This window comes from Entelurus aequoreus, linkage group LG25 (genome assembly GCF_033978785.1).
Source record: "Entelurus aequoreus isolate RoL-2023_Sb linkage group LG25, RoL_Eaeq_v1.1, whole genome shotgun sequence".
Taxonomy (NCBI): domain Eukaryota; kingdom Metazoa; phylum Chordata; class Actinopteri; order Syngnathiformes; family Syngnathidae; genus Entelurus; species Entelurus aequoreus.
The window spans coordinates 20970997-20996332 of record NC_084755.1 but is presented as its reverse complement, the minus strand read 5'-3'; the positions used below and the strand labels follow the sequence as shown (position 1 = coordinate 20996332).

Here is a 25336-nt window from a genome sequence, read left to right as displayed (position 1 = left end):
GGCACACCAGACTGTATCTCACGGCACACTAGTGTGCCGCGGCACAGTGGTTGAAAAACACTGGATTATATGACCGAAATAAACTCTTTCATTTATTCATTTACTCACACGATTGACGTCATCCATGCTTGTGAATGCGTATAGTCAATGTCTGTGTAGAAGTTCAATAAACACATGACACTCATGATCTGTAATCATATGATGTGCATCTAATGTTTGTCAGGAAGGAAAGCGCATGGATCGGGTTGTTGGGATTTGGCTCTAAGGCTGCCTTTGGGTTGGTTTGACTGCAGCAGTATTAGCTGGCGGAACAATGGAGCCTCTGATTCGACTGTTTTCAGGCCACAGGATTCAGTAAATCCACATAAGCAGAGGGCCGGACACAAGTAATGCTCACATTCAAATAACAAACACGCAGCTGCGTTCTCGACCTTTGCATTCGGTCTCATAAAGTAGAATCCTGGCTAATTTTATTCCCTTATCTTTCTCAGACAATTTCCATGGACTCTTCACTGCTTTTGCTCTGCACCTGTGGTCCTTCCATTTTTCCATGTCAACACTCCACAGGTGGCTGCGGTGATGCCCGAGATAGTCTGCACGCATCATGTACAGCTGTTTGTATGCAATTATGAGAATGTGTTTGTGTGTATGTATGAATATGTGTGTTATTCAAAGCCCCCCGCTGAGACCAACTGAGTGGGCTCACAACTACTTAAATAATTCCAATCATGGAGACAAGTGTAATTGTTCCTCAGGGGATGCGCACTCCTTAACCATTAGGGAACATTTCTAAATGTTGGCCCTTAAGAAATAAAAATAGCAAGCGAAAAAGTAATGAGGGATAACAGAAATGAAGAAAGAATTGATAAAAATGAATAAAATGATGAATGGGCATGTTTCTTTAGCAAATAATGCTTTAGTAGAGAATTTAAAAAATACTTCACGCATGTTAGGTTGTGTGAGCGAATGTTTTGTACTGAGTAACTTTTTTGGGGTAGATTTCATGTGTGATAAGTAAAAATACAAATACAAATCTTAATCTTGATCTAAAAGATGACTGAACATTATTACATTTATTTGTCATTATTTGTAAAAATAAATAAATAAATAAAAAATAAATAAAAAGTAATTGTTTTAGAGGTGCAACAATATGAATTGTGACCAAACTATCACCGTTATTCTTATAATCACAATATTGTGGAATCTGCTCCAAAAGTACCTATTCACACACTGAAATATTTGTAGAACTTAAATTAAAGCTATTAAAGTAAATACAGGAATAAACAACACACACACATGATCTACTTTCCGTGGCAGAAGAAACATTATATATTGTTTTATGATGATTTTGTTTTTTTTCATGATTTTATTCTTGTAAATTTTAAGCATCTGTAAATAAATCACTTTGGATTGTCTTGCGTATTAATTGTGCTGTATAAATAAACTTACGTTGCAAAACAGGTGATTTTTATAATGAACATTAATGTGTCTTGTATTCACGTTTGCATTTAAGCTAGCTGGCGATCAGCGTGCTGGCTGCTTCGCCAGGAAATGAGCGGTATTACTGTGAATTTTTCAAAGTGCGATAATCCATCACGGTTTTACGAGAATTCAAACTTGAAACAGTTGAAACATGTTTTTTTATGGGGAAATACGTTAATGTATCTTGTATTCATGTGGTTTGCTCGGTAATGATCAGTATCACCGTGAGACTTTTTTAAAGTGTGGTAATCAGGTTTACGATACCTACAATTTCAAAATTGTTGTTAGGTGATGTTTGTAATGGGTGAAGATATTAATGTGTCTTGTATTCATGTTGGCATTCAAGCTAGCTAGCAATCAGCCTGTTTGCTCTTCGCTAGAAAACGAGTGGCTCAAATGAGTTCTCCAAAGTGCAGTAAGCCATCACGGTTTTACGATAATTCAAACTTGAAATGGTTGTTGGGTGATGTTTGTAATGGGGAAAGATGGTAATGTGTCTTAAATTTATGTTAGCATTTAAGCTAGCTTGCAATTAGCACGCTAGCTGCTTCTCCAAGAAATAACAAGTTTCACTGAATTTTTCGAAGTGCGGTAATCAATTGCAGTTTTACGATAATTAAAATTCAACACGTGTTAGCTGCTACGCCAGGAAATGAGCAGCATTACTGTGCGATAATCCATCACGGTTTTACGATAATTAAAATTTTAAACAGTTGTTGGTTGATATTTTTTTATGGGGAAGTACAAACCCCGTTTCCATATGAGTTGGGAAATTGTGTTAGATGTAAATATAAACGGAATACAATGATTTGCAAATCATTTTCAACCCATATTCATTTGAATATGCTACAAAGACAACATATTTGATGTTCAAACTGATAAACATTTTTTTTTGCAAATAATCATTAACTTCAGAATTTGAAGCCAGCAACACGTGACAAAGAAGTTGGGAAAGGTGGCAATAAATACTGATAAAGTTGAGGAATGCTCATCAAACACTTATTTGGAGCATCCCACAGGTGAACATGCAAATTGGGAACAGGTGGGTGCCATGATTGGGTATAAAAGTAGATTTCATGAAATGCTCAGTCATTCACAAACAAGGATGGGGCGAGGGTCACCACTTTGTCAACAAATGCGTGAGCAAATTGTTGAACAGTTTAAGAAAAACCTTTCTCAACCAGCTATTGCAAGGAATTCAGGGATTTCACCATCTACGGTCCGTAATATCATCAAAGGGTTTAGAGAATCTGGATAAATCACTGCACGTAAGCAGCTAAGCCCGAGACCTTAGATCCCTCAGGCTGTACTGCATCAACAAGCGACATCAGTGTGTAAAGGATATCACCACCTGGGCTCAGGAACACTTTAGAATCCCACTGTCAGTAACTACAGTTGGTCGCTACACCTGTAAGTGCAAGTTAAAACTCTCCTATGCAAGGCGAAAACCGTTTATCAACAACACCCAGAAACGCCGTCGGCTTCGCTGGGCCTGAGCTCATCTAAGATGGACTGATACAAAGTGGAAAAGTGTTCTGTGGTCTGACGAATCCACATTTCAAATTGTTTTTGGAAACTGTGGACGTCGTGTCTTCCGGACCAAAGAGGAAAAGAACCATCCGGATTGTTATAGGCGCAAAGTTGAAAAGCCAGCATGTGTGATAGTATGGGGGTGTATTAGTCCCCAAGACATGGGTAACTTACACATCTGTGAAGGCGCCATTAATGCTGAAAGGTACATACAGGTTTTGGAGCAACATATGTTGCCATCCAAGCAACGTTACTATGGACGCCCCTGCTTATTTCAGCAAGACAATGCCAAGCCACGTGTTACATCAATGTGGCTTCATAGTAAAAGAGTGCGGGTACTAGACTGGCCTGCCTGTAGTCCAGACCTGTCTCCCATTGAAAATGTGTGGCGCATTATGAAGCCTAAAATACCACAACGGAGAACCCCGGACTGTTGAACAACTTAAGCTGTACATCAAGCAAGAATGGGAAAGAATTCCACCTGAGAAGCTTAAAAAATGTGTCTCCTCAGTTCCCAAACGTTTACTGAGTGTTGTTAAAAGAAAAGGCCATGTAACACAGTGGTGAACATGCCCTTTCCCAACTACTTTGGCACGTGTTGCAGCCATGAAATTCTAAGTTAATTATTATTTGCAAAAAAAAAATAAAGTTTATGAGTTTGAACATCAAATATCTTGTCTTTGTAGTGCATTCAATTGAATATGGGTTGAAAAGGATTTGCAAATCATTGTATTCCGTTTATATTTACATCTAACACAATTTCCCAACTCATATGGAAACGGGGTTTGTACGTTAATACATCTTGTATTCATGTGGTTTGCTCGGAAATGAGCAGTATCACCCTAAGAGTTTTTTAAAGTGTGGTAATCAATCACAGGTTTACGATACCTATAATTTCAAAATTGTTGTCAGGTGATGTTTGTAATGGGTGAAGACGTTAATGTGTCTTGTATTCATGTTGGCATTTAAGATAGCTAGCAATCAGCCTGTTTGCTCTTCGCCAGGAAACGAGTGGCTCAAATGAGTTCTTCAAAGTGCGGTAATCCATCACAGTTTTATGATAATTCAAACTTGAAATGGTTGTTGGGTGATGTTTGTAATGGGGAAAGATAGTAATGTGTCTTAAATTTATGTCAGTAGTTAAGCTATCTAGCAATTAGACTATCGGGTGATGTTTGCAACGGGGAAAGTCAGAAATGTGTCTAGTATTCATGTTGGCATTTAAGCTATCGAGTGATTAGCGTGTTAGCTGCTACGCCAGGAAATGAGCAGTATCACTGAGTGCGGTAATCTGAGCAAGGTTTTATGATAATTCAAATTAATATAGGTTGTTAGGTGATGTTTGTAATGACGAAAGTCATTATTGTGTCTTGTATTTATATTAGCACTTGGGCTAACTGGTGTTTAGCCTGTTCGCTGTTTCTCCAGGAGAGGAGCAGTATCACCGTTTGCTTTTCGAAATGCAGCAATCAATCACGATTTAACGATGGTTCAAATTTGTAAAGATTGTTTGGTGATTTTTGCCTGGGGGAAAGACGTCCTGTATTCAAGTTGGCAGTTAAACCAGCTGGCAATCAGCCTGTTTGTTCTTCGCCAGGAAAAGAGTGTATAACCGTGCGGTAATCCATCACAGATGATAATTCAAACATTGGGTGATGTTTGGAATGGGGAAAGATTGTAATGTGTCTTAAATTTATGTTAGCATTTAAGCTCATTTAAAATTAGCGCACTAACTGCTTCTCCAAGAAATAAGCAGTGTCACTGTCAGTTTTTCAAAGTGCGATAATTAATCAAGGTTTTACAATAATTAAAATTTGACACGGTTGTTGGGTGATGTTTGTAAAAGGGTAAGTTGTTATTATGTCTTGTATCCATGTTTTTATTTAAGCTAGCTAGTGATTAGCGTGCTAGCTGCTACACCAGCTGAGCAGTATCACCGTGAGTGCGGTAATCTATCACGGTTTTAAGATAATTCAAATTCAACATGGTTATCGGGTGATGTTTGTAATGAGGAAAGTCGTTAATTTGTCTTGTATTCATGTTAGCATTTAGGCTAGCTGCCGTTTAGCGTGCTTGCTGTTTTTTCCAGCAAAGGAGCACGCGTCACTGTTTGCATTTTCGAAATGCAGCAATCAATCACGGTTTAACAATAATTACATTTTAAAAACGATTGTTGGGTGATATTTGGCCGAGGGAAAGAAATACGTCTTCATGTTAGCATTTAAGCTTGCTGGCAATAAGCGTACTAGCTGCTGCTCCAGGAAATGAGCAGTATCACCATTAGTTTTTCAAAATGTGGTAAACAATAACGGTTTTACAATAATTACAATTTGAAACAGTAACACTAACCGTCGGGAATTATATTGGGGCGGTGTGGCGCAGTGGGTAGAGCAACCGTGCCAGAAACCTGAGGGTTGCAGGTTCGCTCCCTGCCTCTTAGCATCTAAAAAAAAAGTTGCTGCCGTTGTGTCCTTGGGCGGGACACTTCACCCTTGACCCCGGTGCCGCTCACACCGGTGAAATGAATGACAGGTGGTGGTCGGAGGGGCCGTAGGCGCAAATTGCAGCCACGCTTCCGTCAGTCTACCCCAGGGCAGCTGTGGCTACGAAAGTAGCTTACCACCACCAGGTGTGAATGAATGATGGGTTCAGAAAAACATGTAAAGCGACTTTGGGTACTTAGAAAAGCGCTATATAAATCCCAGGTATTATTATTATTATTATTAAGTTAAAGTTAAAGTACCAATGATTGTCACACACACACTAGGTGTGGTGAAATTTGTCCTCTGCATTTGACCCATCCCCTTGTTCACCCCCTGGGAGGTGAGGGGAGCAGTGGGGAGCAGTGGGGAGCAGCGGTGGCCGCGCCCGGGAATAATTTTTGGTGATTTAACCCCCAATTACAACCCTTGATGCTGAGTGCCAAGCAGGGAGATAATGGGTCCTATTTTTATAGTCTTTGGTATGACTCGTGCCATTGTACTATTGTAGCGGTAATCGTTACATCCCTAGAATATATAACTGTTGCATTGTGCATCCTCCTAGGAGCTGCAGTGTCTCAAGAGGGCTCTGAAATGTAACTCTGATTAAAAAAAAGAGAGAACAAAAACAAATGTCTACTGCAGAAGATGCTGGTTTTCAAAAGGATATATAGCACTATTTATGCTAAATAAAAAATGACCTGTTTAGAATGACTGTAGTGTAATGAATGTACCTTGTGGCTGAGAGGAGAAGTGATGCTATTTGAGTGGTGGGACAAGATGGATATTAGGTGAGTGATGGCCTTCCAAGGAAACCCCTAAATGGGCCGAGTTAGACGAAGAATTCCCAGATCCCGCACTGTCAGTGGTAGGAACAGCCGATCAGAAGAATGACACCACTGGGTGATGACTGGTTTTAGAGTTGTGACCATATCGGGCAGGGCAGACCCCCGTATATAATAGCTTGACCCCAACAACGGCCAAAGGTCTCCTAAGCCGCCTCTTTCTTTGGTGAGTATGTGCCTGAGTTCGACATTTATTTTGGAAAGTCCGACTTCTGATAATTGTGAAATGCTGTCCTCTGTCTTCCTTCCAGCCACAGTCAAAAGGTGAGCGAGCCGGTCAACAGCAGCCATGCCGGGTGCATACAAAGGGGAGTGCGGGGGCGACGTGGACCCCATGCCCTTCTTGACTCCCTCAGAAAAAGAGCGCATGGACGCCACGAATAAGCCGTATGACACCAAGCGCTCCTGCTGGGTGAAAGATGAGAAGGAGGCTTTCATCGCTGGGGAGATTCAGTCCGAAGATGGGGACAAAGTCACCGTCAAGACAGCCAAGAATACAGTAAGAGTCAAAACTACACTTAGATGTTTCATAATTAAGATATTTTAAATCAATCTCAGAGGTCCCACTAAAATTTTAATTTTGACAGTTTTAATGTAAGCCCTACTGGGAACATACCATAGCTGTAGCTTTAATGCTAACTAGGGATGCGCGATATGGCCTAGAACGGGGTCAGCAACCCGCGGCTTTTGAGCCGCATGCGGCTCTTTAGTGCCGCCCTAGTGGCTCCCTGGAGCATTTTTAAAAAAGGATTGAAAATGGAAAAAGATATATTTTTGGTTTTAGTATGTTTTTTGTTTGAGGGCAAACATGACACAAAGCGGATTATGGACGCTGGCAGCGGGCCGTAGTTTGAGGATTATTGGTCTATATAGTGCACTTCTAATGCTAATGAGCTATGTTTGTCCACGCCTGTCTAATATAGAGGGTGTGGCTCCTCCCATTTTTTATGTATACACTGTAACACAGCATTGTCCAATATAGTAGATGCCATAAATAACATACAAGAACGTAACATTAAGGAGTGGGACGAGAGGACACAAACGTTAGCGACGCATGAGCTAAAATGCTAACATTACAGTCAGATTTGAACAGCAACATCATGCTAGGTTAGCCTGTTTGCATAGGAAGAACAAAATTATCAAACTTAAAGTTTGAGCTGGCCAATGCATTGTTGGCAGAGCTCCAGGCTTTTTTTTAATGATGTGTAGCAAAGCCTGCATTTTTACAAAGCTTTTTGCCTTTACAAAGCTTATAAAGTGGTGGGCGTATACAGATTGACCCCGAGTGGTGCTCAAGCACTTCTTTTGGCCTTGCGTAAGAAAAAAAGAATAACAACTATTTTATTCTTCAAATATGTTTTGATATCTGAAAACTTTACGACGCTACTGCTCTGACGTCTCCTGACCAAAATAGACCAACTCCAAGCCTTGTCCAACTGGTTCCTTCATGACTTAATGAAAACCAATATTGTTTGGTGCTTTCACATTCTACTGTTATTACATCATCAATATTGCATATTAAGGTATCTTTAACATTTGCTTTTAAAAAATGTCACATTCGTCACATTTGCGAATGTGACGAATGTGTTTTTTTTTTGCCCCTTATCAGACGGTGACAATAAAGAAGGATGAAATACAGCAGATGAATCCTCCCAAATTCTTCCAAGCCAGCGATATGTCCAACCTCACTTTCCTCAACGAGGCCAGCGTCATGGAAAACCTGCGCAGCCGCTATGTAGACATGAGGATCTATGTAAGCCACAATAGCAGAAGCAGACAATACCACATGCAATATGACACAACTTTAATGCTGAATGTTCCCCATGAATTGTGCAACACTGAGTCCAGATTTGTGCTGACTCCTGCATTATTCATGTGAAAAGGTCATTTTGATGCTCCCTCGCCTCTTTTCAGACCTACTCGGGCCTCTTCTGTGTCACCATCAACCCGTATAAATGGCTTCCCATCTATGGCGCTAAAGTGGCCCAGATGTACAAGGGGAAGAAACGCAATGAAGTTCCTCCTCACCTCTTCTCCATCTCCGACAATGCCTATCATGACATGATGCTGGGTGAGGAGAAAGATGTGTGAGAGACAGAATCCATTGATTTGTCTGTTAGTGCTTGTTGCTAGGCAGAATTTGTGTCTGTATACGTGTCAGCATTTTATATTGGTGAGTGGCTGGAGTCTATCCTAGCTTATTTTAATACAGGGGTTCTTAACCTTTTTTGACCCATTCAAATATTAACACCAGTAATCTTACTCTTGATTTTAGTCATATTTAATAAGTATATCTAACCTACTTACAGTTTACAACCTTCTCAGATGATATGAAACTATGTGTTAATCACAAAGATTATTATTTATGTAACACATAATCCTTAAGCTTAGGTCAGACTGATTAGAAAAATAAGTTCTAACCAAATATACTGCAGAAGAAGTGACTCATAAATAACTCACAAAAAATAATTTACATACATTTAGGTTGTGCCAAAATAAAGTGAATAATGAATATGTTTCTTTTATATTATTATTATTTATTTATTATTTAACTAAACTCTCACTATAATTAAAGTACAAATGAAAATACAGCTTCACCACTTTAGTCATAATTTTTGCACTTCTCTATGACTTTAGCTCTAGACTTCTTCTCTTTGTTTGAGATTATCATTACTGCCACATGTGGTGGAAATGTGTATTACAAGTGACTACAGTTGCGGCCCATACAAACAAACCACAGCTGAGAAACAGATATTTTTTGGCGGCCCTCTAGGGGGCACTCGTGGCCCATCTATGATGAAGAAACACTGCTTTAATTGATTCTGCTACACCAGCCACTAGAGTGTTAATGATCCATGGCTCGTAAGAATTGGCACACTGTTGACTATCATATTAGATAAAGAACAAAATGTGTTCCGCTTCGAAAATTGGTTAAAAAAAAAAAAATACTATGTTGCCTGTGCTATTATCCATCCATCCATTTTCTACCGCTTGTCTCTTTTGGGGTCGCGGGGGGTGCTGGAGCTTATCTCAGCTGCATTCGGGCGGAAGGCGGGGTACACCCTGGACAAGTTGCCACCTCATCACAGGGCCAACACAGATAGACAAACAACATTCACACTCACATTCACACAATAGGGCCAATTTAGTGTTGCCAATCAACGTAGCCTGTGCTATTATTTTTCTGATAAATACACCACATGGTGGCGCCATTATGAAACCCAAAGGTTTGACCCCGTATGTCGGATCAACTCAAAATTTCTCACACAGTTCAATGCCCTCTGAAAAACACTCCCTGTAACTTTAGGGTGTTTAGCTGATTCACCACCAAATTTGGCACACAACTTCAAGGGGACGGACAAGCAAGAATTCTTGCAAGGTTGGTCGAATAACATGGCGGCCATTAACCAAAGCGTGTTTCCAGGGACATGGAAGGGACTTTCAAACTCTAAAATAGTATCAAAATAATCTCCATCAAGATAAATTCTAACAAAATAGCACTAATAAATATAAAAGAGTCAGGGGGTGGGGCGGCGGGAATTGTAAATAAATCAAGTAATGGGTTTGAAAAGGAGCAGGAAGAAGCAAAATTGAATGTTGTCCTTCTGCAACACTTAGATTCTTTAGACATAATTACGGCAGTACCTCAACTTACGAGTTTAAAGGCCTACTGAAATGAATTTTTTTTATTTTAACGGGGATAGCAGATCCATTCTATGTGTCATACTTGATCATTTCGCAATATTGCCATATTTTTGCTGAAAGGATTTAGTAGAGAACATTGACGATAAAGTTCGCAACTTTTGGTTGCTGATAAAAAAAGCCTTGCCTGTACCGGAAGTAGCGTGACGTCGCAGGTTGAAAGGCTCCTCACATTTCCCCATTGTTTACACCAGCAGCGAGAGCGATTCAGACCGAGAAAGCGACGATTACCCCTTTAATTTGAGCGAGGATGAAAGATTCGTGGATGAGGAACGTGAGAGTGAAGGACTAGAGTGCAGTGCAGGATGTATCTTTTTTCGCTCTGACCGTAACTTAGGTACAAAGGCTCATTGGATTCCACACTTTCTCCTTTTTCTATTGTGGATCACGGATTTGTATTTTAAACCACCTCGGATACTATATCCTCTTGAAAATGAGAGTCGAGAACGCGAAATGGACATTCACAGTAACTTTTATCTCCACTACAATACATCGCCGAAGCTCTTTAGCTACGGAGCTAACGTGATAGCATCGGGCTTAACTGCAGATAGAAACAAAATAAACAAACCCCTGACTGGAAGGATAGACAGAAAATCAACAATACTATTAAACCATGGACTTGTAACTACACGGTTAATGCTTTCCAGCCTGGCGAAGCTTAACAATGCTGTTGCTAACGACGCCATTGAAGCTAACTTAGCTACGGGACCTCACAGAGCTATGCTAAAAATATTAGCTATCCACCTACGCCAGCCAGCCCTCATCTGCTCATCAACACCCGTGCTCACCTGCGTTTAAGCGATCGACGGAGCGACGAAGGACTTCACCCGATCATCGATGCGGTCGGCGGCTAGCGTCGGATAGCGCGTCTGCTATCCAAGTCAAAGTCCTCCTGGTTGTGTTGTTGCAGCCAGCCGCTAATACACCGATCCCACCTACAGCTTTCTTCTTTGCAGTCTTCATTGTTCATTAAACAAATTGCAAAAGATTCACCAACACAGATGTCCAGAATACTGTGGAATTTTGCGATGAAAACAGAGCTTTTTGTATTGGATACAATGGTGTTCGAATACTTCCGTTTCAACGATTGACGTCACGCGCATACGTCATCATACATAGACATTTTCAACCGGAAGTTTAGCGGGAAATTTAAAATGTCACTTTATAAGTTAACCCGCCCGTATTGGCATGTGTTGCAATGTTAAGATTTCATCATTGATATATAAACTATCAGACTGCGTGGTTGGTAGTAGTGGGTTTCAGTAGGCCTTTAATTGGTTCTGTGACAGAGCTCTTAACTCAAAACACTTTTTTTTCACATTGAAATCAGTTTTTATTGGTGGTTATCACCCCCAAACAGCACAATTTTAACATGTAACATGCCTTTGAAAAATAAAAACTAATTTTTAGATAAGAAATATTGTATGAAATTAAGACAGTAGAATGTACTATAGTAGTTTTATGAGGTCATCTAATAATAATGTACCGCATTTATCTTGGAGAGTGGAATTCTACGGCTTCTCTGTCAAACAAACCATCAGCAGCTTTTCCATATTTTCATAGATAAATGTTTGCTATTTAGATATTCTTTCAACAATATTGGTTGGCATTATCAACTGATTCTACTTTAGTATGGCGTAGACGAGCAATGCTATGCTCAAAAGGTTGTCACCTAGTTGGCAATACACTCAGATCCCACATCAGGGCAAGAAAAAACTCACCCCAATGGGATACAATGAGAAACCTTAGAGGGGACCGCAGATGTGGTCCACCCCCCGGGAAAACGGTGCAATGGATGTCGAGTGGATCTAGTTAATAGTGTGAGAGTCCAGTCCATAGTGGGGCCAGCAGGGGATCATCTTGAGTGGAGACAAGTCAGCAGCGCAGGGACGTCCCCAACTGATGAGTGGTCCACCCCGGGTCCCGACTTTGAACAGCTAGCGCATTATCTGCGGTCACCTAATAACCTCTCAACGCAGGAGAGGGGGGAAGAACAGAAAAGAGACGGCAGATCAACTGGTCTAAAAGGGGGGTCTATTTAAAGGGTAGTGTATAAAAATGAGTTTTAAGATGGGACTTAAATGCTTCTACTGAGTTAGCATCTCTAACTGTTACTGGGAGGGCATTCCAGAGTACTGGAGCCCGAATAGAAAACGCTCTATATCCTGTGCATATATTTATACAGGATATATACAAATACACAGAGTAGTTTCATCCTTACATGATCACAAGAATATACCCAGTTATCATTTTGCTATTTGGAAAAAATAATTGCACCCTTAAATACTTAGCAATTGATAGGCCATAGGTCAACCTCTGGTTTTCATCAGCAAGTGAGGCTACAGTATGTTTAATGTTAACTTGGTGCCCTACAGCAGTGGTCCCCAACCACCGGGCCGCGGCCCGGTACCGGTCCGCGGACCGATTGGTACCGGGCCGCGCAAGAAATTTAATTTAAAAAAATATATATATATATTTTTTTTAAAAAATTAAATCAACATAAAAAACACAATATATACATTATATATCAATATAGATCAATACAGTCTGCAGGGATACAGTCCGTAAGCACACATGATTGTATTTCTTTATGAAAAAAAAAAATTAAAAAATCCCCCCCCGGTCCGTGGGACAAATTTTCAAGCGTTGACCGGTCCCCAGCTACAAAAAGGTTGGGGACCACTGCCCTACAGTACAAAACAGCTAATGAAGTTGGCAGGAACAGTCAGCACACAAAGGACATGTCTCAAAAACCAAGCCCTTTACTATGTGTCAAGTTCATCAAACACGCGCTCAACTTTTTTCAACACGGCGCCATCTGCTGGCAGCAAACCCAAAAGAATCCTATGATTCTGAATAACCCTTTTGGGATGAGTTGCAGGAATGTCATTACATGGCTGTGTGTGGATCGAGGGACTGGGGGAAGGTGGGGTGGTCTTTGGATGTGTGTAATCAGCGTGTCATGTAATGATTTGTAACGGGAGCAGCCAAAATACTTGGAAGCCATTATGTGGCATCGAGGGAGAACTGGCAGCTGTTTGTGTTGTTCACACTGCCGACAGAGAACACAAACAAACCTCTGATGGGCTCACTGAGACATTCGCAGTCTAAATTCTCACAGTGTCTGCGCTTGTCTGCTCTTCTGCCCTCCAGAGCATGAGAACCAGTCTATGCTGATCACGTAAGAACGCCCTTTCATCCTCTAGTTAAAAGCACTTGCAGCATCACCTGCATCCCTCGCTACTTATGACCATCTTTAAATGTTTCCTTTGCAGTGGAGAATCTGGTGCCGGCAAGACCGAGAACACCAAGAAGGTTATCCAGTATTTTGCCAACGTTGGAGCATCAGGAAGCAAAACGTCTGACTCCAAGGCAAGTTCCCCCCCCGCCCCCCCCTTTGGCCACAACAGAACACAGGGGCATCATTTAAAGTCACAATGCTTTGTGGGTGGTGACAGGAAGTGTCTGTATGGCTCCTTCACACTACACTGATTCACTATAATGCTCGACGAGGAGCTGAGTTATTTTACCAGAATAGTTTGACCAATTCTTTAAAGTTTTTGGCTTTGACTTCTAATTTCACTGTGGTGAATCATACTGGCAGCGCTCCTATAATTTAACATGCAACTGGCTAGTGCGATTAAGCTGGCACAGAAATATGAAAAGGACGTTTGCAAAATGTTTTCAGTATCCCTAAATGGTCAAAGTCAATTGGTTTTCTGCTTTTTATAAAGTTTGGGGTATTTTTTGGTGCCAAAGTATTAGACTGTTTGCAGCTTTCACTCTATTGTGCATTTTTGGGGGGCTGAATTAAGCATTTTCAAGCATAAAAGTGGCCAAATGAACTAAAATGATCAATACTACGGCCATTAGATGAGACCAAACCAATCAGAGAGTGCTGTTCAGGATGGTGGCCACTGATTGCCTAAGTCTCAGGCATGTATTACTATCTTGGAACAAACGAATAAAAAGAGTGTAAAGGTGACTATATATGTGGGTGTTATTTCATGTCTGAAGGGCTCTCATAATGTTAAAAAGGGTATTTAGGATTTTTTTTAATGCTTGAGCTATGAAAATATTTGGTATATAGTTCAATAATTACTACATTTGCGAACATTCCTTTACTACGGTGAGGTCCGGAACCAATTAACAGCAATAAATGAGAGTTCACTGTATGTACAGTATATATATTGTTAAAAGTATACTTAAGAACAGAAAATGTTAAAAGTTATATTATATTTTGATTCATTCATATTTTAATATATATATTCATATTTTAATGTGTGTGTGTATATATACACACTAAAATATGAACAAAAACTGTTAAGTTATATTTTATTTTGATTCATTCATGTTTAAATGTACATATATATATTATATATAATTATTCATATTTTATTGCATATATATTTATTCATTCATATATGATTGTATATACTTTGAAATATGAATGAATACATATATATATATATATATATATATATATATATATATATATATGTCATGTCTGTTCATGTTTTTGTTTTGGCCATGTGTTTGTTTTTTGGACTCTTTTTAGTTCCTGGTTGCACTTCCTTGTTTGGTTTGGTTTCCATGGTCACCCATTAGTTTTCACCTGTCATGTCACGCACCTGTTTCACGTTTTGAGTCACGCACCTGTTGTTAATCATGTCTGTTATTTAAGTCTTTCTTTCTGTTCACTCGTTCTGCGTTCATTGTCTTTGTCACATCGGTTCATGTCCCTTGCTGAACAAGTAAGTTTTCATAGTCCACGTCATAGCTTCTGCTCAGTAGCAGCTAGTGATGGGTTGATGAGGCCTCATGAAGCGTTTCGACACATTGCAAAACTGTATTGATACTGTGTCGATACTGTGTCACTAAATACTGACATCTGCTGGACATTAAAAATCCCTACAGGCAACCTATGGACCGACTCAACTGACACTGATTTTATGACCTAGTATATACAATAATATAAACCAAGTCATTGTATTTCATTTAGGATTATTTAATATCTTCATTTAAATAAAAATATATTTTTATCTTTTTTAGATACAGTCAAATAATGTGAACATGTATCATGACTACGATGGTAGAAGGTGGGGATTGAACCCCAGTAACCGATTGCTGGCACGGCCACGCTACCAACTTCGCCACGCCGTCATTCCTGTACCTTCTCTAGTAACAGTAGTGATGGGTCCTGCAACACAGATGCATAGGCGCATGCGTCGAGCTCATAGAGCGAAACCCTGTGTCGGTGCGCGTACCGCTTTTAGAAAGTCACGTGACCGATCATGAGCTGCTTTGGTCACGTGACCGATACGCGAACTGTATCGCACTGACGCCTCCTCTGTGCCCTGTGAGCAACATTCCCTCTAAGGTGCGCGCCTGCGCAATTGCGCAGTGCTCAGGCGTCCTCCGCGCACACCGTGCGCCGCACAGCCAATATATGCCGCGCACCAAATCAAACCCATCTGAATTCTAAACAAAATAAACACATTTATTCTGGGTAATTTTGAAATGCAACTTTGAGTGACAGTGACAACAAGCGGCCCTAACGGTGTTCGTCAACAACACGCATTGCGCCGCTTCCTAATAAACAGTTTGACGCGCAGGCGTCAGTGCGATACAGTTCATGAGCGGTCACGTGACCAGAACAGCTCATGAGCGGTCACGTGACCAAAACAGCTCGTGTTCGGTCACGTGACTTTCTAAAAGCGATACGCGCACCGACACAGGGTATCGCTCTATGAGCTCGACGCATGCGCCGATGCATCGGTGTTGCCGGACCCATCACTAGTAGCAGCTTCATTTGTGTTTTTGGCACGCTTGCCTTTTTGCTTTATTGTTTGCTTTTTTGATGGTAGTTTGAGTGATTTATGTTGAATAAATCCAAGCTCACCTTCACGCTGTCGTCCGGAGACGTTTTTTTGCATTGGAAGAACAACCCCGCAGCCAGCTGCGACCCACCCACGTGACAGTATGAACGCAGCAGACGTTCTTCCACAGACGGGCCATGGCGAGGTGATGGAGACGCACTGGCGAAGGTGGAGGCCAGCCAGAAAGGCTTCTTTTCGCCAGCATGGCGCGTCGTTCCCCCAGGATCCTCCTCCGGACAACAAGTTTCCCCAACCAGCCCTGTCTTCCTCGCCGCCGCAGGAGACCCGCGCTGATGACGTCATCCCGCCCACTGGTGATGACGTCAGAGACCAAGATTTTTTTTTAGATTCCATTTACGCCCTCTGTCAGCCGCCCACTAAGGACTTTGTTTCAAAAAATAATCCTTTTGAGAATTTTTTTTCAAAATTTAGATTTTTTCAGACCCAGTCTAAAGTGTAGGTGGTGAATAGACATTGTGGACAATTTAATGGGGAGGATTCTGCCCTCCTGACCTCCCTCCACCCACCCCAAAAAACGGTTCCAGACGGGGAGCACGTCTGGTATCCGCTCCTTGAGGGGGGGGGGGGCTAGGGCCAGGAGCTGTAATAGTGGGGTGACTCAGCTGCGCCCAGCCAGGCAGCAACCTCTGGCCCGTCCACCACCACCGGTCTTTCGACCTGCCAAGCCACAGCCTCCACGCCAAGCTCCACCACGCCAAGCGCCACCAGTACTTGCTCCATGCCAGGCACCTGTCGCAGCACCACGCCAAGCTCCGTTACCTGCTTCACGACGCCAAGTGCCGCCAGTCGCAGCTTGACGACGCCAAGTGCCGCCAGTCGCAGCTCCACGACGCCAAGTGCCGCCAGTCGCAGCTCCACGACGCCAAGTGCCGCCAGTCGCAGCTCCACGACGCCAAGTGCCGCCAGTCGCACCCCCACGCCAAGACCAAGACCCCCCAAGCCAAGACTACCCAAGCACCGCCATGCCAAGACCCTTGCCAAGACCAAGACCCTTGCCAAGACCAAGACCCTTGCCAAGACCAAGACCCACGCTGCCAAGACCAAGACCCACGCTGCCAGGACACGCCACGCCAAGCTTTGCCGCCCGACGCACCACGCCAAGCTTCGTCATCTGCTACTTCCACGCCTGCCACGACGACGAAGCGCCTGCCTTCTCGTCTGCCACGGATGTGGCTGCTGCCTGGTCGTCCGCCACGCCAGGTGCGCCCACCTTCTCGTCGGCCACGTGTGTGGCCCTTCCCGGGTCGTCCACCTCGCCTGCGGCGGCTTTCCACTCGCCGCCGCCACATGACTATGCCTCGGTGGATTCGGGGCCACTTGGCCTGGCGACCCACCGCCATGTCCCCCTCCCGCCCTCCCATGACTCTTGATCCTGTTTTTTGGACATCTGGGATCTGTCCGTAAGAGGGGGGGGGGGGGGGGGGGGGGGTTCTGTCATGTCTGTTCATGTTTTTGTTTTGGCCATGTGTTTGTTTTTTGGACTCTTTTTAGTTCCTGGTTGCACTTCCTTGTTTGGTTTGGTTTCCATGGTCACCCATTAGTTTTCACCTGTCATGTCACGCACCTGTTTCACGTTTTGAGTCACGCACCTGTTGTTAATCATGTCTGTTATTTAAGTCTTTCTTTCTGTTCACTCGTTCTGCGTTCATTGTCTTTGTCACATTGGTTCATGTCCCTTGCTGAACAAGTAAGTTTTCATAGTCCACGTCATAGCTTCTGCTCAGTAGCAGCTTCATTTGTGTTTTTGGCACGCTTGCCTTTTTGCTTTATTGTTTGCTTTTTTGATGGTAGTTTGAGTGATTTATGTTGAATAAATCCAAGCTCACCTTCACGCTGTCGTCCGGAGCCGTTTTTTGCATTGGAAGAACAACCCCGCAGCCAGCTGCGACCCACCCACGTGACAATATATATATATATATATATGAATGAATCAAAATATAATATAACTTTAACATTTTCTGTTGATTAGTATATTTTAAATTAAAACAATTTTCAAAATGATCACATGATTGATATTTCACTGCCTTTTTAATTATCTAATGTTGAGATTTTTGTGTAATGTTATTCAACAATAAAATAATTTTTATTTTATTAAATTACTTTTGTATTTATTTACTTTACTGCTATCGAATGATTTTTCATTATTATTAATATTGACGCTTTTGATTACAAATGGTTATTCATAGTAAATAACTTGCATGCATAATCTTAATTAACTTTAAAAAAAGATTGCAATATTTTGACACAAATGCAATTTTATTGTCAGAATGGGGTGTCAAACTTACTTTAGCTCAGGGGCCGCATGGCGGAAAATCTGTGCACACGCGGACCGGAATATTAAAATCATGGCATTAAAACTAAAAAATAAAGACAACTTCAGATTGTTTTCTCTGTTTTACTTTGGCCAAAAATAGAACAAACACATTCTGAAAATATTACAATAAAAATATAGAAAAAAATACTGGCAGCGGTAAAGTTTAGATCCATGAAGGAAAGAAGAAAGTGAATGAATATTTATAACTGAATACATTTACAAATGCATACAAATTTGTTTTCTTTTGTATTATTTTTTTTAAATGAATTATGTAATGTTTATGACAACCTTTTTCCTAAACACAATATAGAATGTGGGATATAACAGGATAATGCATACATTTATCATTTGTTTTCAAAACAATTACGAAAAAGTGGGACCCCAAAAATTTACTGTGGGACCCCATTTTTATGACTTGATGGGGTCCCTGGCCTGGGACCCTATTTTGAAAATTCCTAGCACCAACACTGATCGAGTATTGGTGCGTGCAAAACAGCCTGCGGGCCGGTTCTAATACTTATTAGAATCGGCCCGCAGGCCACAGCCGCCTTCTGCCGCCTTCTGATGATATTTGATTAGTATCAAATATCATCCCGGCCATAGATAATTCAGTCGCGGGCCGTCTCTGGCCCGCGGGCCTTGACTTTGAGACATAAGACTTAAGATAAGCATCACATAGTAACAACAAATATGTGTTTAGAAAAGCTTAAGTATGATTTAAACTTGGTTGGGCTTCAGTTATGTTTGTCCTTCTTTTCAACTGATTCTGACTGTAATCCACAATTCAACCGAAAGTGTGCTGGTTGAAGAGACACAAAGGTAATGTCTTTGTCACGGTGGCGCTATTTGGCTGCTGGCGTGACCCCAGGATCCGTGCAGGTCAAATCATTTCATTATTTACCTAGACAGCATAAACCAGCAGAAACAACACCAGGACAGGAACTAACACCCAACACAGGAAAATAAAGAACAAAATTCAAACTCCTGACAGTCCACTCTCCTCGCAGGGCTCTTTGGAGGACCAGATCATTCAGGCTAACCCTGTGCTGGAGGCATTTGGTAACGCCAAGACCATCAGAAACAACAACTCCTCACGCTTTGTACGTAATCAGACAGTTCTCAATATGTGACATTGATTCAAATATGTCTAAAATAAGCAATTCTATGTGATGATTATGTACTCCTTGTTTTTTTTTTTTTACAGGGAAAGTTCATCCGCATCCACTTTGGCCCAACAACTAAGCTGGCTGGTGCCGACATTGAGACATGTGAGTGCGTTTCAGGACTTTCGTTTTAGCAGTGGTGTGCCGTCAGGGCCAGCAAGGCATTCTCTGCTGGCCTAACATAACCAGACATTGTGATCATAATTAAAGATAAAAGTAATTTTGTATTTACTTTCCCTAAATACCTAAAATTATTCATATTCTCTTCATGTCATATTATGCTCCTTCCAGTGCTGTGATTTTTAGGTTAGAATTTTTATCCAATCAGAATTCAGCTAGCTTATGTTGCCATGCTGTACGAAATCTGCCTTCAGAATCAACAATGCAGGCGTCTTTGCACAGTAAGTGAATGGGCACATACAGTTGATAAATAATTGCGACAGCCAATCAGGTCACGAGTTGTTGTCAGTAAGGCCTTCTAGCTGGCCTCATGTTGAACATGACATTTACGCATCCTGTGATAGGATGCTCACTGGTTTGAGCCGCGGCGATGCTATGCAGATCAGCAGAGCCACACCCGGGACCGTTAGCGGATTCATTTTATGTAAACGAACAGAACACATACACATGATAGACAGTTGCGATAGCCAATCAGAACACAAGTTGTTGACAGTAACCTATCTAGGAAGCCCGATGTTAACGAGACTGTGATTAGATACTCACTTGTCACTCCAAAGTGAGTATCCAATCACAAATTGCAATTTACTGAAACAGGAAGTGTTGCACCATAGCCATACCGGGCTAGCAGAGAAATCACCAATACTCACTTTTTTAACCCACAAAGAAGGAGAACAAAACATTGATTAGGTGGCAGATATATATTTGCAAGGCCATTTTCAAGAAGGATATTTAAAGAAATTACATCTGTCCCGGCGATGAAATGGGGAAATGCCCGCCACTTCCACTCGAATCAATCACTGGCTTATATTGCGTTGAATGGGTTCTAAAAATTGTGAGTTCAAATATTTGATTTCTTTATTTTTTCACGTTTAATGGTTCTTACAATTAACATTTTGACAGTACCGCATAAGATATCTTTTAATTGCTGATGCGGGTTTATTGAATTTTAAATGCGCCACAAAATAGCCCGTTTTGTACACTGTTGAGAGGATTCAATGACCAGTAGTGCTTGAATGTGTTTCTGTATAGTATTTAACCAGCAATGTGATGACATAAATAATGGTATTTTGAGAGGTAATCAGGCCTAGGTGGGAAACGCACGGCCCGCCACTGCGTTTTACTGCATGCTTATATATGGCTTTAAGGTACTCAAGAGGATTAAGACAAAACTGGGACTCTTTTGAATGACTGTGTGCATCAGATCTGTTGGAGAAATCCAGAGTGATTTCCCAGCAGGCCGCTGAGAGAGGATATCACATCTTCTACCAGCTCTTGTCTGCAAGGAAGCCAGAACTCACAGGTGAGCCTCAGGCTTCACAGTGTCTCATTTTTTAAAGACATGGATAGACTATAGTCTATTTCGTGTGACGGTGGTTAACCTGTCACTGTCTTTCAGAGGCTCTGCTGCTGAGTGCAGACCCCAAACAATATGCGTGGGTATGCCAGGGAGTGACTGTGGTGGACAACATGGACGATGGCGAGGAGCTGCAGATTACTGATGTGAGTATAGGGACTCTCAGCTTTAACATGTGATTGAGTTATGCTGCTTTGCAATAAATGTGCGTCGCCTGTTTGCAGGCGGCTTTTGATGTCTTGGGCTTCACTCCTGAGGAGAAGATGAGCATCTATAAGCTGACTGGAGGCATAATGCACTTTGGTAACATGAAGTTCAAGCAGAAGCCCAGAGAAGAACAAGCTGATGTGGAATCCACCGAGGGTACTTTGTTCATTATCACACTCTATTATATTGTACTCATGTATACTTATTTAATACAGTACATTCACATCTCCCTCTTCTTGCTTCCTCAAGTGGCGGACAAAGTTTCCCACCTCATGGCCATCAACTCCGGCGAGCTGCAGAAGGGCATAACACGCCCCCGGGTCAAAGTTGGCAACGAGTTTGTGACCAAAGGTAAAGAATGATTAAAAATAGGCAGCTCCATCTGCAATACTGAATTTGCATGAATTACAATACAAGGTCAGTTTACTTAAGTGCAAATAATCTGTTTCAGGTCACAACATCTAATGTTACTAAAAAAAGTCAAACATATAAACACAATACAATTGTCCAACATTACCTTAAAGAGTTATAACAAATATTTATACATTCTAATTTAAGTAGCAAATACTATTATATACATCATTAGGCAACATTGATTTGAAAACTATTAGGTAAACAGTCATTTTGAATTATGTCTCAACAATGGTTTGATTTAATAGCATTTTTTAAATTGTATTTGATGTTGTTTGGTTTCATTTATTTTAATTGCATGTCATGTATCTGTATTTATTAAATTTTGTTTGATTTAACATAGTTATATTTAGCTATATCAAATGTTTTTTTAAATTTTTTTAATGATATGTATGGTAATTGTATTACATTTTTTATTAAATTACTTGAATTTAATGTAATTGTATTTACTTGTGTTTAACTTAATTTAAGTCTATTCTATTCTGATTTATTTTATTTTTGGTTCTTGTAGTCAGTGACTGTCCTTGACTACACTTACTGTATCTAACGGAACTAACTATAATGAACATATAGTTTCATTATACACATGGAAGCCTGGTAAAAATGCATCTTAAAAATAGTTTTGAGAAAACCATTATTAAAATGTATAACATTTATTTCAATTGATTTAACGGTTTGATATTAATTAAATTTAAATGTATTCAACTGTTGTTTACCAAATTTATTGTTTTGTATTTCTTTTTTAAAAATGTATTATTGTTAATTTAATTTATTTTATTTTATGTTTTGTGGTCAGTGACTGTACTTGACTACTGTTTACTTTAACTGTTATCGAACTGAAGTAATTTAACCATATAGTTTCGTTATGCATATCGAAGCCAGGTAAAAATGCATCTTAAAAATCATTTTAAGAAAACCAGTTTGAAAATGCATTGAATTTAATTTAATTGTGATATTGTTTATTTAAATTAAATGCATGCAATTTAATTGTATTTAATATTGTTTAATGCATTTTATTAAATTTTTTTGTATTTTTAATTTAATAGATTTTATTTTAGGTTTAGTGGTCAGTGACTGCACTTGCTTACTTATCCAACTGTTAACTGTACCTGTTATCGAACTGATGTAACTTAAACATATAGTTTCATTATGCACATAGAAGCCTGGTAAAAATGTTTCTTAAAAATAATTTTAACCAAACCCGTTTAAAAATGCATATGACTTTCTTCGCTGCACTTATACCAGGTCAAAACCAGGACCAGTGTGTGTACTCCATCGGTGCGCTGGCTAAAGCCATCTATGACCGCATGTTCAAGTGGATGGTGACCCGCATCAATAAGACTCTGGACACCAAGATGCAGCGCCAGTACTTCATAGGAGTTCTGGACATTGCTGGATTTGAGATCTTTGAGGTAAGCTAAAGCTCACTTGATTCTTGAACAGACCTCACATGATTTAAATGTTGTCTCCAGTACAACAGTTTTGAGCAGCTGTGCATCAACTTCACCAATGAGAAACTACAGCAGTTCTTCAACCACCACATGTTCGTACTGGAGCAAGAGGAGTACAAAAAGGAGGGTATTGACTGGGTCTTCATTGACTTTGGCTTAGACCTGCAGGCCTGCATTGAGCTGCTGGAGAAGGTATAGCACTGACCGATTCTGTAACAGGACGTTGCACATATGCTTATCATTTCTTTGCACATTCCTTTTGTCTGTCACCAGCCCATGGGAATCTTCTCCATCCTGGAGGAGCAGTGTGTGTTCCCAAAGGCAACAGACGTGACATTCAAAACAGCTCTCTATGACAATCACCTGGGCAAGTCCTCCAATTTCCTTAAACCCAAAGGGGGGAAGAAAGGACCTGAGGCCCACTTTGAATTAGTGCACTATGCCGGCACAGTGAGTCATGCTTGAATGTAAATAAATGCACTTCATATTATCATTTAGTATTATATCCCCCCTGGAACAAAAATACATATTGCAGTTAGGGTGTGTGTGCTTCTCACAGGTGGGCTACAACATTGCTGGCTGGCTGGAGAAGAACAAAGATCCTCTCAATGAGACGGTGGTGGGACTCTTCCAGAAATCCTCCATGCCGCTGCTGGCTCTGCTCTTCAAAGAAGAGGAGTCATCCACAGGAGTCAGGAAACAGAAGAAAGGCTCTTCTTTCCAAACCGTCTCCAACTTCTACAGAGTAAATCATGCAGACTCAAAAATATTTTACATTTTGGTGTGGGTATATATATATATATATATATATATATATATATATATATATATATATATATATATATATATATATATATATATATATATATATATATATATATATATATATATATATATATATATATATATATATATATATATACACTACCGTTCAAAAGTTTGGGGTCACGCAATTTCTCGCATGGAATAGCCTTCATTTCTAAGAACAAGAATAGACTGTCGAGTTTCAGATAAAGTTCTTTTTTTTCTGGCCATTTTGAGCGTTTAATTGACCCCACAAATGTGATGCTCCAGAAACTCAATCTGCTCAAAGGAAGGTCAGTTTTGTAGCTTCTGTAACGAGCTAAACTGTTTTCAGATGTGTGAACATGATTGCACAAGGGTTTTCTAATCATCAATTAGCCTTCTGAGCCAATGAGCAAACACATTGTACCATTAGAACACTGGAGTGATATTTGCTGGAAATGGGCCTTTATACACCTATGTAGATATTGCACCAAAAACCAGACATTTTCAGCTGGAATAGTCATTTACCACATTAGCAATGTATAGAGTGCATTTCTTTAAAGTTAAGACTAGTTTAAAATTATCTTCATTGAAAAGTACAGTGCTTTTCCTTAAAAAATACATTTCATTGTGACCCCAAACTTTTGAACGGTAGTGTATACACACATATATATACATATATACACACATATTTATACACGCACACACACATATATGTACTTATATATATATATATATATATATATATATATATATATATATATATATATATATATATATATATATATATATATATATATATATATATATATATATATATATATATATATAAGTGTACAATGTGCTCCTCTGGGTCATTTGTCAACAGGAGCAGTTGAACAAGCTAATGAGCACGCTGAGAAGCACCGCCCCTCACTTTGTCCGCTGCATCGTGCCCAATGAATTCAAAAAGTCAGGTGTGTGATGAATCTTGTTATCACCATAGGAGATCTGTCAAGTTCAATGGCAATTTTCCGCTGCACAGGTGTGACAGATAACTTCCTGATCCTGCACCAGTTAGCTTGTAACGGCGTGCTGGAGGGCATCAGGATCTGTCGGAAGGGATTCCCCAATCGGCTGCAGTACCCAGAATTCAAGCAGAGGTAGGATTTCTTTTTGGCTGCTTTGAATGTTAGGAATTTGGACTGGTTTTATTTAAATCTTTATTATTTTTCAAAGTGAGTTTTGTTTCCTTGGGAACAGCTTTTTAACACTTTCTATGTCATTCTGCTAATGTAGATACTACATCCTCAACCCCAACGTCATCCCTAAGGGATTTGTTGACAACAGGAAAGCATCTGAACTCATCCTGACTTCTATTGGGCTGGATAGTATGGAGTACCGTATCGGCCATAGCAAGGTACCGGTACATCATTTTTCATGATTAGTGCCAGAATTGTACAGCAACAATTGTATAATATCTTCTCACAAGACAATACTCTAGAAAGCAAATGTGTTTATGGTCTGTGTGTATATTGTATGGCGGTATAGA

The 25336-nt window shown here is 40.4% G+C and overlaps 1 protein-coding gene across 1 annotated transcript in view; it reads left to right on the top strand.

Moving 5' to 3' along the window:
- The first annotated feature begins 6000 nt into the window (after positions 1 to 6000).
- The window catches only part of LOC133642501 (myosin-16-like), a 61153-nt gene continuing 41817 nt past the window's right edge, over positions 6001 to 25336 (top strand). Inside the window, exons 1-19 of the mRNA XM_062036723.1 lie at positions 6001 to 6503; positions 6589 to 6836; positions 7947 to 8090; positions 8252 to 8408; positions 13193 to 13220; positions 13315 to 13411; positions 19261 to 19353; positions 19458 to 19521; positions 20798 to 20896; positions 20993 to 21096; positions 21175 to 21313; positions 21407 to 21508; positions 22814 to 22980; positions 23041 to 23211; positions 23293 to 23469; positions 23579 to 23764; positions 24674 to 24761; positions 24830 to 24947; positions 25084 to 25204. Of these exons, the coding sequence (XP_061892707.1) occupies positions 6627 to 6836; positions 7947 to 8090; positions 8252 to 8408; positions 13193 to 13220; positions 13315 to 13411; positions 19261 to 19353; positions 19458 to 19521; positions 20798 to 20896; positions 20993 to 21096; positions 21175 to 21313; positions 21407 to 21508; positions 22814 to 22980; positions 23041 to 23211; positions 23293 to 23469; positions 23579 to 23764; positions 24674 to 24761; positions 24830 to 24947; positions 25084 to 25204 (2265 nt within the window). The 5' untranslated portion in view covers positions 6001 to 6503; positions 6589 to 6626. The remainder of the gene's footprint in view (positions 6504 to 6588; positions 6837 to 7946; positions 8091 to 8251; positions 8409 to 13192; positions 13221 to 13314; positions 13412 to 19260; positions 19354 to 19457; positions 19522 to 20797; positions 20897 to 20992; positions 21097 to 21174; positions 21314 to 21406; positions 21509 to 22813; positions 22981 to 23040; positions 23212 to 23292; positions 23470 to 23578; positions 23765 to 24673; positions 24762 to 24829; positions 24948 to 25083; positions 25205 to 25336) is intronic.